This window comes from Orcinus orca, chromosome 9 (assembly GCF_937001465.1).
Source record: "Orcinus orca chromosome 9, mOrcOrc1.1, whole genome shotgun sequence".
In the NCBI taxonomy this organism is placed as follows: domain Eukaryota; kingdom Metazoa; phylum Chordata; class Mammalia; order Artiodactyla; family Delphinidae; genus Orcinus; species Orcinus orca.
The window spans coordinates 89186185-89199887 of NC_064567.1; the positions used below are offsets into that span (position 1 = coordinate 89186185).

The 13703-nt window shown below is 41.2% G+C and overlaps 1 protein-coding gene across 4 annotated transcripts in view; it reads left to right on the plus strand.

The window, feature by feature from the left end:
* PIK3CG (phosphatidylinositol-4,5-bisphosphate 3-kinase catalytic subunit gamma) overlaps nt 1-13169 on the plus strand; it is a 36449-nt gene extending 23280 nt beyond the window's left edge. For all 4 annotated transcript variants that reach the window (XM_004263358.3, XM_004263359.4, XM_004263360.4 and 1 more), the window contains exon 11: nt 9337-13169. In XM_004263358.3, coding sequence (XP_004263406.1) covers nt 9337-9615 — 279 coding nt within the window. In that variant the 3' untranslated portion in view covers nt 9616-13169. The remainder of the gene's footprint in view (nt 1-9336) is intronic.
* The last annotated feature ends 534 nt before the right edge of the window (nt 13170-13703 follow it).

Below are 13703 nucleotides of genomic sequence, written 5' to 3' on the forward strand. Positions count from 1 at the left end.
AGATTGCTTTGGCTATTCGGGGTCTTTTGTGTTTCCATACAAATTGTGAAATTTTTTGTTCTAGTTCTGTGAAAAATGCCAGTGGTAATTTGATAGGGATTGCATTGAATCTGTAGATTGGGTAGTAGAGTCATTTTCACAATGTTGATTCTTCCAATCCAAGAACATGGTATATCTCTCCATCTGTTTGTATCATCTTTAATTTCTTTCATCAGTGTCTTATAATTTTCTGCATACAGGTCTTTTGTCTCCTTAGGTAGGTTTATTCCTAGATATTTTATGCTTTTCGTTGCAATGGTAAATGGGAGTGTTTTCTTGATTTCACTTTCAGATTTTTCATCATTAGTGTATAGGAATGCCAGAGATTTCTGTGCATTAATTTTGTATCCTGCTACTTTACCAAATTCATTGATTAGCTCTAGTTTTCTGGTAGCATCTTTAGGATTCTCTATGTATAGTATCATGTCATCTGCAAACAGTGACAGCTTTACTTCTTCTTTTCCGATTTGGATTCCTTTTATTTCCTTTTCTTCTCTGATTGCTGTGGTTAAAACTTCCAAAACTATGTTGAGTAAGAGTGGTGAGAGTGGGCAACCTTGTCTTGTTCCTGATCTTAGTGGAAATGCTTTCAGTTTTTCACCACTGAGGACAATGTTGGCTGTGGGTTTGTCATATATGGCCTTTATTATGTTGAGGAAAGTTCCCTCTATGCCTACTTTCTGCAGGGTTTTTATCATAAATGGGTGTTGAATTTTGTCAAAAGCTTTCTCTGCATCTATTGAGATGATCATATGATTTTTGTCCTTCAGTTTGTTAATATGGTGTATCACATTGATTGATTTGCGTGTATTGAAGAATCCTTGCATTCCGGGAATGAACCCCACTTGATCATGGTGTATGATCCTTTTAATGTGCTGCTGGATTCTGTTTGCTAGTATTTTGTCGAGGATTTTTGCATCTATGTTCATCAGTGATGTCACTCTTAAGAAGGGTTTGATAGAAGTCTGGAGCCCCTACACGGTGTTGCTTTAATCTAGGAGGCCAGTTTCATCAGCCCCAGCCGGGTCACCACCATGGGCAGGGTTGTCCCCAAGCCCCTCATCCAGCAGGCTCAGCCCTGCCCCCAGTCTCTACACAGAGTCCTGGCTCGGGTTCCGACGAACCTACATTCAGAGTCCATCTCTGCAGTGGTCTCGCTCTCACCTCAGATGCCAGGCTGTTGTAACTACTTCTGCCTCAGTTCCTCCTATTAACCTATTAACCCTGCCTGTTAACCTGCCCCTAGGCCTGAGGCCCTGCTGCCTCCTGCCGTTCGCCTTGCTGGAGACTCCCGTGCTCTCCCTAACCCAGACACGGGGACCGGGGGGCCACGGAGACTTTACCTCTGACACTCTTCTGTGGTACTCCCCAGTCCTAGGCTCTGACTGCCCTTACTCGCCTGCACGTGTATATACCTCCAACTGCCTGTACCTGGCGCCTGCCTGGCTGGGCTTTCTCAGCCTCCTGCCCCATCCTGTTTGAGTCACCAGACCCTGTTTGTCCCTATCCAACACGGCACAGCCAATTCAACACACGACTACCTCAGAGGTAGTCGACATGAGCCCAGGGAAGGCTCATGTCTTTACAGCTGAATTCCCTTCAGATATGACTGTTCCCTAATTCACCCTGATTTTTTTTTTTTTTCTTGAGGCACGCGGGCCTCTCACTGCTGTGGCCTCTCCCGCTGCGGAGCACAGGCTCCGGATGCACAGGCTCCGGACGCACAGGCTCATCGGCCATGGCTCACGGGCCCAGCCGCTCCGCGGCATGTGGGATCCTCCCAGACCGGGGCACGAACCCGTGTCCCCTGCATCGGCAGGCGAACTCCCAACCACTGCACCACCACGGAAGCCCTTCACCGATTTTAAAGCAATGAATCTTGCCCCACATTGACCTTGACTTCGGCACATGAAGCATTCATTCGTCCTGCATTTGCGGATTATCTATGGTGTGGCAGACACACTGCTGGGCCCAGGTGACGCGAGCAGGGGCGTGGCCCCAGAGCTCAGCCAAAGAGATGCGCACATAGCTCTGTAGTGCGGATTTCACCAACGGTTTGCGGAGGGAGCAGTGATTCCTGTCCTGGAAGGTAGAAGAGGGCCGTGGAGTGAAGGGAATGTTTTTATCCGGGGCCTTAAGGTCCGAGTTCATCTTCATTTTTCCTGGCAGATGCAGGAAGTCAGAAAGGAGAACATGAGCGAGGGCATGACGTTAGGATTTAGTATCAGTATTTTAGGAACAAAGAGTACAGTCGTCCAGAATGGATGGAACCTAGGTATACGTGGGCGTGTGGAGCGGAATTTGAGGCGAGAAGGGAAATTTGGATCCAATTTGAAGCAGTGCATGGGCTGCATTAGGGGGTAGAGAGCCAAGCAAAAAAGTCACTTGGAGCTCAAATGATTAATCACAAATTAATGTAATGAAGGCCTATTATAAGTCAACAGGGAGATGAGTTTGTTGAATTGTTCCTAATATATTGAGTTGTTAAAGGATTTGCATCCTCTTGGGATTTACATCCTGGCCCACTAACGAGGTCGAGCTCAGCCTCCCGTATTCCAGTACTGAAGGCTCCAGTACTTCCTCCTCTCTCCACACTCTCCATCAGAAGATGCCTTCAGAGAAGTGTCCGCATCAGCCATGGGTAGAAGCCTGCATATGTCGGCGTGATTTCTCTGCCAGAGGCAGACTTGCGTGGGCTTGTAGAATTGTTAGGACTTAGATAAGCTTGCCAAATTTTATCACTTTTCTGGAAAACATATGAGCACAAGACTGGAAACGTGGCCTTGGACTGGATTTGTGCCTTAATCCACCAGCATGCGGTGTCACTCGGTTCCTAAGATTAGACCCCTGTTACTTTTAAACATTTATCGAGATTAACCTTCTAACTGGCATCCTTCTCACAGTGTTTAGTTTCTCTTAGAGAATTGTTTTGTCTTGTAACAGAATATTATCGAGGACATTATTCACCACGTTACAAAGTGTACTTTTTATAAAGATCCTCTTGCAAAAGTTCTGTCAGGTCTTAGAAAAGTTGTGCTTCTCCTAAACAAATAGATTTTTTAAATCTTCTGAACATTGGATGAAGTAACTGATTCGATTTCCCTTTTGGTTGAAGATACATTTGAAGGCCACCCTTAGCAAGAATATAGGATGTGTGATGTATAGCTTTAGTCTCTTTTCCAAACCCATTGTGGATCCCTTTGCTTTTTCTACCCACTTCTAATTAATGTTCCTGTGACTTTTTTTTTTTTTTTTTTTCCCCCCGGTACGCGGGCCTCTCACTGTTGTGGCCTCTCCCGTTGCGGAGCACAGGCTCCAGACGCACAGGCTCAGCGGCCATGGCTCACGGGCCCAGCCGCTCCGTGGCATATAGGATCTTCCCGGACTGGGGCACGAATCCGTGTCCCCCGCATCGGCAGGCGGACTCTCAACCACTGCGCCACCAGGGAAGCCCTGTTACTGTGACTTTTGTGTATCCAAATATTGCACCTTCAACCCTTTTTGGAACAAGGCACAAATAAACACACACACATACATACAGTCTGTTTAGAACAGTTGACTAAAGTAGAACCGTTTAATTGTACCCTTAGGTTTCTAATGAGCTTCTAGCTAAATACTTGAGAAGATGGCAGTACAGCCCTTCCCCCTGGTAGACAGAGCTAGTCTGGGAATCATTTCTAAGTCCTTAAAGATGGCAAGCCTAAGTCAAACTCCACAAATGCACGTCCAAGCGTCGGACACACTCTTCTTTCAGATTTACCAGATTCCAGCATTACTAGGTCCTAATCATTGACCTTCTCTGTTTTGCCAAAATAACTTCTAAAGGCATTGCTTAGCCAACTCATTGATTTTTATTAAAAAAATGAAATTCTCTTCGATAAATCTTATTTTTTCTCCCCTGTCTCTGAGGAAGGAGACAGGGGAGAAAAACTAATAGTAATAGTAATGTGGCAGACAGAGGCTGCATTATTATTTAGGAAAAGTAGGTGGGTGAGGACATTTCTTCTCATTGATGAGTATATGTGAGTGTTGTCTCTCCCTCCTCTCAGCCTGGATTCTTTTTCTGGAGTTTCTGTTTTATGGCCCTGATGTTACTTCCTCATTTTTGTAGCTGTGTACAGTAATATTTCACTTCCACTTTGTTTCTAGATGAGAATGGAGGCGTTTGGTTTTAAGAAAAAGTAGGACTATTCCACAGGACCTTGGACTGTCTAAAGCAGCCATGGTTCATTGGTGGTTAAAAAATTAATAGACAATGCATAGAAAGGACTTTGTTTTCAGTATAGTAAACTGATAAGTTGGGACACTGAACGAATCAAGTCAAAGTGTTGACCCTGAAATGGTAATAGTTTCCTTTGTTCTTAAGACTTAGGAGAGGGGTAGCTCTGTAAAAAGCAACCTTTCCTTTGGTACTGGTTGCTGCAATTAAGGCATTTGAATCAACTCTGAAATAAAGAGCAGATTGCCTACTATATAGGCTCAATCTACTTATTAGCTACTAATGGGTAGTGGTCCAGCCAATGACAGTAACAATGTTACACTGTTCCCCACATTCACACTAGTTAACAAGTATCTTAAACCAAGTCCTGGACATCAGGTTCTTCCTTTCCCCCTTCTTCTCTGCTCCATAGTACAGAGCCGCAACCGGCAGCTGAGAAGGACAGGATGAGGTTGCATGTGGTCAGTGGCCGGCAGCCCCGGCAGAAGGGAAAATTCTGTTGCTACAGCCAGTAACTTCTGTGTTCTGTGCTTCCCCCCGAGCTCCCCAAGCCATATCCCCACAGCCCCTCAAACCACAGGCCTCTGCTGAGGCAGCACAGTCAGGAAGCTCAGACAGACCCTATGGCTGAGTCCAAGGGCAGAAATGAAACCCCTGGGGCTTGAGCAGGCAGAGCAAGGGCCCACGTGGGCCCCTCCTAGCGAGAGAACCGTCTGCTATGTAGCCAGTGTGCAATATGCTTCCACCATCCCCCTCACCTCCTGGGGCCAGCGTCAAGACACCCCCTCCATTGACTCTGGTGGGAGTGGGGCTCATCTCTGTCCTGCCCTGGCCCAGCCCACCCCTAGGTCTCTGCTGTCTGAGGGGACTTTTTGGACAGGTGGTCTAGATGGCAAGGTGACCTCCTCAGTGATGAGAAGTGTGTGACTTCTTACACTGTCAATAATAATAGCCAACCCTTTACATAGCCCTTGAATCTCACCAGAATCCCGTGATACGGGTACTGCTGCTATTATTATTCTGATTTTAAGATGAGGAAACCAAGGTCCAGAGAGGTTAAGTAACTTCTCTGATGACAACCAGCTTGTCGATAATAAAGCCACGAGTTGAGTCCAGGCAGTGAGGTGTGACTGCGTGCTTTTAACCCCTGCTCCACACACCTTTAAGCAAAAGATAATTAAGTCTGTACCACGTCTCTAAGTCTGCACCGCCGAACAGAATTTACACAGTGTGTCTGACCAGTATGGAGCGTATGGTTAAATTTGGAGGTGAAATTTCGTTCTCACAGAAGTGACCCTTGGGTGTGAAAATTAGAATTAACCGAATAAATTCAAGCCAGCAGAAATTCTTTATATAGGAGAGGTGGCCTTGGAGAACAACAGGACAGTTTCTTCCCTTTCATATGTCTCTCTGTGGCTACAGCGATTGGTGAATCGGGGCATTGCCACTTAAATATTTACTGAGCACCCATGGATTGGTGTTATAATGTCTTGACCCCAGATTAATTTTCCTCCTCAAAATGTTCTTGTTAAAGAGTTTGACCACACAGTGGGCTCAGACCGCAGGGGATCTGCCCGGAGCCCCCAGTGTACAGAAGGCTAGAAAATAATTAAAAATCAGAATGTCCTCTAATTCAAAATCGAAAGGCATCCCCCTATCTGCCCTTGTGAAAATTGTGCGAGTTGGCCAATTAATGAGACTGTTGCCTGGGGTGAAGTCTGCCCCTAGCCTGTGTAATTGCCAAGAAATGAGAGAGACCTCAGTGGGTCCTAGGGATGAGCAAAAGAAAATGATTTCCGGACGTAAGTGGAATCATTAAGAATGCAAGGGCGCTAATGCACCACAGCCGCTTCCAGGGCGCAAGAGTTGCCTGGACCAAGGCAGGAACAGCCCAAATAGTGCTGAGTCTCCTGCTCTGTGGTAAGTAAGCAGGGAGGAGATGCAGAGTTCATCTCCCCTCCAGGTAGGGAAGGGAGAGGACTAACATTTACTGAATGCTCCTTATGTACCACCCTCTATGTTGAGCATTTTATATATATTGTCTGACTTAAAAAATGCCAGAATAGTCCATGGGTTTTTGTACCTGGACAGGGTGATGCGTACACAATCCAGTCTTGACATACAGAATGACACAGGCCTGACCCCCACTATCATTGGGGTTACCCTGCCACGTGCAGATGACACAGACAAGATCATCTAAAAGCAAAATCACTATTAAAATTTTGACTGGTAAACTTATATTCTTTATTCCTATGTTAAGTATTTTGTGTCCATTTACCAAAATGGGATTGTACTGCATGTGGTGTTTCATACTTGCTTTTTAAAACTTGCTTTTACATGCTTATTAAATACTCTTCTACAGGATAATTCTAGTAGTTACAGAGCTATGTAGGTACTTTCATAAACCCTTTTTATCGATCTCCAAGTGTAGGATATTTAAGTTGCTTTCAAGTTTCCACAATGTTAAACAATGTTCTAATGAACATTCTTGTAGATAAATCACTGCAAAATTATCTAAATTTTTTAAAGGTAAATTCCTAGCCTGGAAATTGCTGGGTAAAAGGATTCTGACATTTTTTAAGTCAAGTTTATTGAAGCATAATTCAGAGAGAACGGAATTCAGCCTTTTCAGGTGTACAGTGCTTTGAATTTTGACAAAGTTATGTAACCACCACCACAATTAAGTTATATAACATTTATAGGTATTTTAAAGCTTTTGATGCATGTTGTCAGTCATCTGCTAGGAAAAGTATACCATCTACCATCTAGTCCCATCTACCATCAGGCTATGAAAGGTGAACATTAGAGATTATCCTTAAACATTTAAAAAAAAAAAAGATTTTCCAATTTGGTATGTGAATGTTTCCATCTCATGTTCAGTTACATTTATTTGATTACTAATGAGGTTGCATATTTTTTCATATGTTTGCTATCTGGTTTTATGTCTTATAGTATGATATACTATATCTTTGGCCTACATTTCTAGCCCACTGTTTATCTCTTTCTTATTGCTTTGTAAGAGCTATCGGGGGCTAGGGATGAAGAAGTGATCTGTCATGTTGCAAATGTTTTCTGTTGTCATTTGCCTCTTTTAATATTGTTTATAGCTTTTTTTTCTCAAAAATTTGAAGTTTCCGTAATCTATCTTTTCCTTATGGATTCCACCTTGGAAATCAGCTTCAGAAAGTCCTTCCTTTCTCATTCCATGATTATTTAAATATTTTCCCTTCTTTCGAATTTATTTTGGTATATCACATGGGAGAAACTTTATTTTCCCCCCAAATTATGAGCCAGTTGTACCACCCCTGGTGATCAAATAATCTTTTCCCCCACTAATCTGAGTCACCTTTATTATATATTTAATATGTACTTAGATATGTCTCTGAACTTTCCATTGTGTTCCACAAAATTTCTTATCTTTTTTGGAGAAGAATAGGTACTATATCACAGTTTTAAATATTATAGTTTTATAATGTGCTTTAATATCTAGGATGGCAAGCACTGTTTTTCGTTACTATGTTTTTTCAGAATGTTCTCTCAGGCCCTACTTATCCCAGATGAACTTAAAAACATATCTGGGTTTAAATATCCAATAGGAATTTTTATTCAATTTCATTATATTTATAGATTAATCTGAGAAAAATTTTTATCTTTATAATAGTTTTATCACTGAGGAACATGCCATGTCACTCAACATGTTCAAGTTTTCTTTTACTTACTTCAGTAAATGTTTACAGTTTTTAAAAAATGGGTTCTGCATGTTTTGTGTATCTCAGGAATTTATGTATCTCAGGTGTTTATCTCAGGAATCATGGGGGTTTTGTTACCGTTATTCACAGCATCCTTCTTTTTACTTTCTAACTGGTGGCTCCTACTTATAGCATTCTATTTATTAATTTTATAAAAAGCTAGTTTAATAAAAACTAGTTACAATAGTATTTTAATTTTCTTCCCCTTCAGTGTTCCTAGAAGACAATGGTTATTTGCAAATACTAATGATTTTACCTTCACTCTTCTGATCTTATACATTTCTTTTTCCCAGACTCATTATTCAGAATGATTGTGACTGGTAATGTCAGATCATTCTTCACGTCATTTCATTTTTGTCACATGTTAAACTACATGTTACTTTTATAAAAATCAAAAGTGTGTTTTTATCCAGTACCTTACGATGAACTACTCTTGCAAGTTTCTGATAAACCCTAGTTGCCTATGGAGTGTTATTCTCTTAACATTTTACTCAGTATTTTATTTGAAATTTTTAAACCTGTAATCATTCATTTCAGTTTTCTTTAATATGCCATCTTCGCCAAATTATGATATTAAGGTTGGACTATTCTGATTTTGTAAAATTGGGAACCTTGCAACTTTTTCTTCATGTTGGAACAATTTAATTGGCATGAGCATGCCTGTTGCTTCAGAAGTGGGCTTAACTCACCTGTCACCTACTCCAAGGCTTTTAGAGAAGGCACCAGCCATAGCATTGTTGAAAGCCCTCTCTCACTCGGTATTCAGAATTTATTTTAAATTTCCAAAGGTCATTCAACAATTTTGAGAGTCAGACAATGAAAAACTAATTCATCTGTTTTCTTAGTATAGGACACATTGGAAAATAAAGATGAAAACTACCTAAATCTCAAACACCACATTTCCATCCCTTCTTTGGATTCCGTTAGCTCTTGGCAAACATTATTTATGCTTACATAAAGTTATGTGATGCCTGGCTGGTGTTCAAAAACTGACTCATTCCTCTTCAGGGACTACAGAAATTTCCACCCTCATTTGCCTAGAAAAGAGATGGAAGTAAAAAGAGTAAGAAATAAGATGAAACTTACTGTATCAGTTAGTTTTCCTTGAGCACACCCTGGGTGTATGCAACCAAACTACATTTCTTCAGAGATTATAAAAGCAGTCTGTGTTCTCAAGTTTTTCATCTGAGGCAGGGGACCTGCCTTGCTTGTGATGATTTCCTCGCAGGGACAGGATAATGTCATGTAAATTGCAAACCATCCTGCTGGTCTTCAGCCTACTTCGATGCCATAACAACAGTTAACAGCGTTTTCTTTCCCTTTATCCAGGATGTCTGCGTCAAGGCTTACCTAGCCCTTCGTCATCACACAAACCTACTGATCATCCTCTTCTCCATGATGTTGATGACAGGAATGCCCCAGTTAACCAGCAAAGAAGATATCGAATACATTCGGGACGCCCTGACAGTGGGGAAGAGCGAGGAGGATGCTAAAAAGTATTTTCTAGATCAGATTGAAGTTTGCAGAGACAAAGGATGGACTGTGCAGTTTAACTGGTTCCTACATCTTGTTCTTGGCATCAAACAAGGGGAGAAACATTCTGCCTAATACTTTGGGCTAGAATTTAAAAGCTTTAGATCTGTACGGCGGTCATCAAACTTGATTTAAAATGTCCTAGGACATTATGAAAGCTGCCACTTGAGAAATATAGCTCTTTCTCCAGCTGAACTCTTCACTGGAGAAAAATATTGGCACGTCTGATTGTTTAGGTGATGTTCAATTTCAGCCTTATTTGCAGGTTTGTTTTTTTCTCATTTGTCTCCATGATGTTGGAGAACATTCTAAGTTTAAACAGCCTAATTCCTCCCTCATTGTGGCTGATGTTTTGACTATCATACTGTTGAGTACTTCTGGAAATTCTTTAGAGTAATTGGTAACATCTCTTTTCATCTGGGCTTCTTCTCAATTTGGGTTATCCTTGTGTTTCTCAAACTCTTTTCAGAAGAAAAAAATATGATCATTGTAACCTTTGTCTCATTCCGTAAATGACACTTCCGAACAGCCCCTCCATGGCTGCAGATGTTAGTGATATGCTAAAAGTAAGCAAAGCAAGCTAGTCTTTTCAGGGTCTTTTGTAGTTAGGTTCTCTTACCACTGAGACTCACAAACACAAAATGGAACATCTGAACCTTTGTGCCCTGGCCCTTCTCCGCTGGTCTGGTTCCAGGGTTAAGAAGAGCAAAATTTGTCTCAACTCTGCCCACAGAGCAAACTTTCAAGTGCAATTATGATAGCCTGCTCAGCACAGAAACAGGAAATAACTAAAGGGACTCATTTGGGGCCTTTATATTTCCCCCCCACACTGCCTCTCTTCTTCTTCACTTTCCACATTCTCACAGCTCTTTATGCAGAGTTGTGAAACCTTCAAGAATACCTTTACCCTAGAACTCAAAATTAGTTGAAAAGAATTTCTCCTCTAGGGATACTAGAATTTTAGGTACTTATTTGTAAAGATGTTTGCTGGAGTTTTTAAAAAGTACATTATTAAAGGAGACATTCCTGAAATTATGGATGTTTCCAAATGCCTTCATTTCAAATTTTGGTCTCAGCAGTTTTTTCTTTCTTTTTTAATGGAAGAAGATATTTAATACCTAAAACAGTTCTCCAAGTTAGGAAGAACACTACTTGCCCTAAGCATCTTGCAGTTTAAAGGACTTTTACACTCCAACACATTCTTCACATTTTCTAAAAGTAATTCAAATGTCTTCTTTAAAATCTATTTTCATCTCTTAAATATTTTCTATTTATTCGAAGTGTTAACAGAGAAAGATCATTAAATTATTTATAAAATATCTTAAAATGACCTATAGTTAATACTTGACCTAGAAATAACTCTGTTAATGGTGTCTATGTTTTAAGTTTAATGAGATATAAATATATATTTAATTTTTAAGTTTTCTAAATAGATACCTGTTGGACTTTGGTGTAGCCCAAACCTTTCGAGTATGCAAAAGCCCAGTGGTTCTTAACTCTGGCTGCAAATCAGAATTACCAGGGTTACTTTAAAAATGTACCCTGCCTGAGCACCCACCTCAGCTTGTAATCCATTAGTTTGGGATGAGGCCCAGACATCAGTGTTCGCCTAAGTACTCCAGGTGATTCTAATATGCAAGCAGGGTTCAAAAGCCCTGCACGACCCTTGAAGGTGCAGGTGACACTGCTTCCTTTTCTACTGATCCTTTTCCCAGCTCCTAAGGTATCCAGAAAAAGCTCCTCTTCCTTGACAACTCATCCTTTTAAAATTACACTTATCACTCTGTACAGAGGACCATGCCTGTAATGAAATATTTATTCCTCTGTGTTAATGGAGAATAGACATTTTGTAGCATTTTTAAACCAACTATTCCCCACCATTCTTTTTTTTTTTTTTTTTTTTTTTTTGCGGTACGCGGGCCTCTCACTGTTGTGGCCTCTCCCGTTGCGGAGCACAGGCTCCGGACGCGCAGGCTCAGCGGCCATGGCTCACGGGCCCAGTCGCTCCGCGGCATGTGGGGTCTTCCCGGACCGGGGCACGAACCCGTGTCCCCTGCATCGGCAGGCGGACTCCCAACCACTGTGCCACCAGGGAAGCCCCCCACCATTCTTTTGAAGAACAAAAAGAATGATGCTTTCTCATTCAGAAGAGGATGTTTCTTTGTTCTTATATAGCACAGTCAAGCTCAGACCTTGCACGAATTCCACTTTTTATTTGAATTGCTCAAGAAATCATCTTAATGACAGAAGAATGACAGAGGATTGTATTTATATTTAACCTATTGGTGCATGTGTGTACAAATTTGCTCTTCCAAAGAACAAGTTCTTTTGTTACGCTGTTTTGTATATATATGTGTCACATTGGGGTTGATTGTTCCATATTCCAGTGAAGGTACAATTTTAACTCTGTAGACATACAAATAAACAAAAATCACCTTTGTGTGCTTCCCCCATCATCCCCAATGACCCACAACTTCTGTATCTTTGAAAATGTGGTAGAACCTGGGTCATCTTGCTATTGGGAGGAGATGTTGGGGAACTGCGCCTACTCTATCTTCAGTGCCAGATGAAAACAGAGATCACAAGTCAGATGGTTCAGGTCAAAGCAGCTTATATGTGTATCCAGGATGGGTTACATAATTTGCAAACCCAGGGCAAAATGAAAACACACGGGCCGTGGTTCACAAATCATTACAAAATTCAAGACAGCAACAGCAGAGCACTAAACCTTCTGAGCGTGCGTCACTACCCAGCTCACAAGCCCATGGAGCTGACACTGGGCACGTGTGAACAATGGCTTTGGTGCTCAGCTTACATTTAGACCACACCTGTGTGAGTGCAGGTTAACGTTCCAGATCAAAATGTTGCTTCTGCTCTAATTGAAATACCTCATCTCTACGGCTGTACGTGAAGTCCTAAAACACAGGCCCATGGCTTTGGAACTGGAACTATGGCCACTAAAGGAAAGCAAAGGGGATACTGTAGCCCTAGTCCCACATGACTGTGTTTGACTGGCTTTGGTGATTCTTCGGTGAGAGTAGGGGGAAGTGGAAACTGCAATAAAATATATCAACTCCTAGAGCAAACTCTTAATTTTAAAAAATTAACTTTGTTAAATATATCATTTACAAGAGTCGAATTATTTTTTAAAGAAAGGTTAGATGTCGGAATTCTGTACAATTTGGAGGCTGTTAGTGCTATATAAATGGAAATTAGTTATTTTTGGAAATGAGTCTGAAATATAATTTAGAAAGTAAGTTTCTGCAGCAAATCCTGGCCTTTATGTGGTAAGTGAGGCTCTCTTTGACTTGTGAGATAAATTGTCAAGTATATTTTACTATGTAAAGAAAAAAGAAATTTGGATTTTTAAAGTTTCTGCTGTATTATTTTCTGTTTAATCCAACCGAATAATTCCGGTCATGAAATCTGGTTCTAGTCTGGGTGCTTGTCTGCATTTGCCAAAAACTCATCTTCAGGACAGATGCTGGGGAACTAAAGCACACACCTTAGCTTAAGTGAGCCCAGAGAGCTAGCCACTCCCTCTTCCGGACAGTCTCATCCTCCCCACTTGCATTTATATTTTCATTGCAAATTGTTAAATGTAAATTTAAATAAAAGAAGGAATCTGATATTGTGTGTTCTCTGCATACATTTTTCAATGTCTGAAGGTTCAGATATTCCTAAAATTCAAATTTTCTTTCAAGGAATCTTTACTGAGTGCCCACTACTTACTAGACACTGTGTGATGTATTGGATATGACCAACGATATCCAATACTAGACCAACCCAGTCCCAGTCCTTAAAAAGTTTATAATTTGCTGGTGAGAGTAGACACTTCATGATGGGGGTTGCTGTGGGTTACATTGCGTCCCCCCAAAACATATGTTGAAGTCCTAACCCCTGGTATCTGTGAATGTGACCTTGTTTGGAAATAAGGTCTACAGATGTAATCAAATTAAGATGAAGTGGGCCTTACATATACCTGGACAAAACTGTAATTCAAAAAGATACATGAACCCCTATGTCCATATCAGCACTATTTACAATAGCCAAAACATGGAAACAACCTAAATGTCCATCGACAGATGAATGGATAAAAAAGATATGGCACATGTATACAATGGAATACTACTCAGCCACAAAAAATGAAATAAGGCCATTTG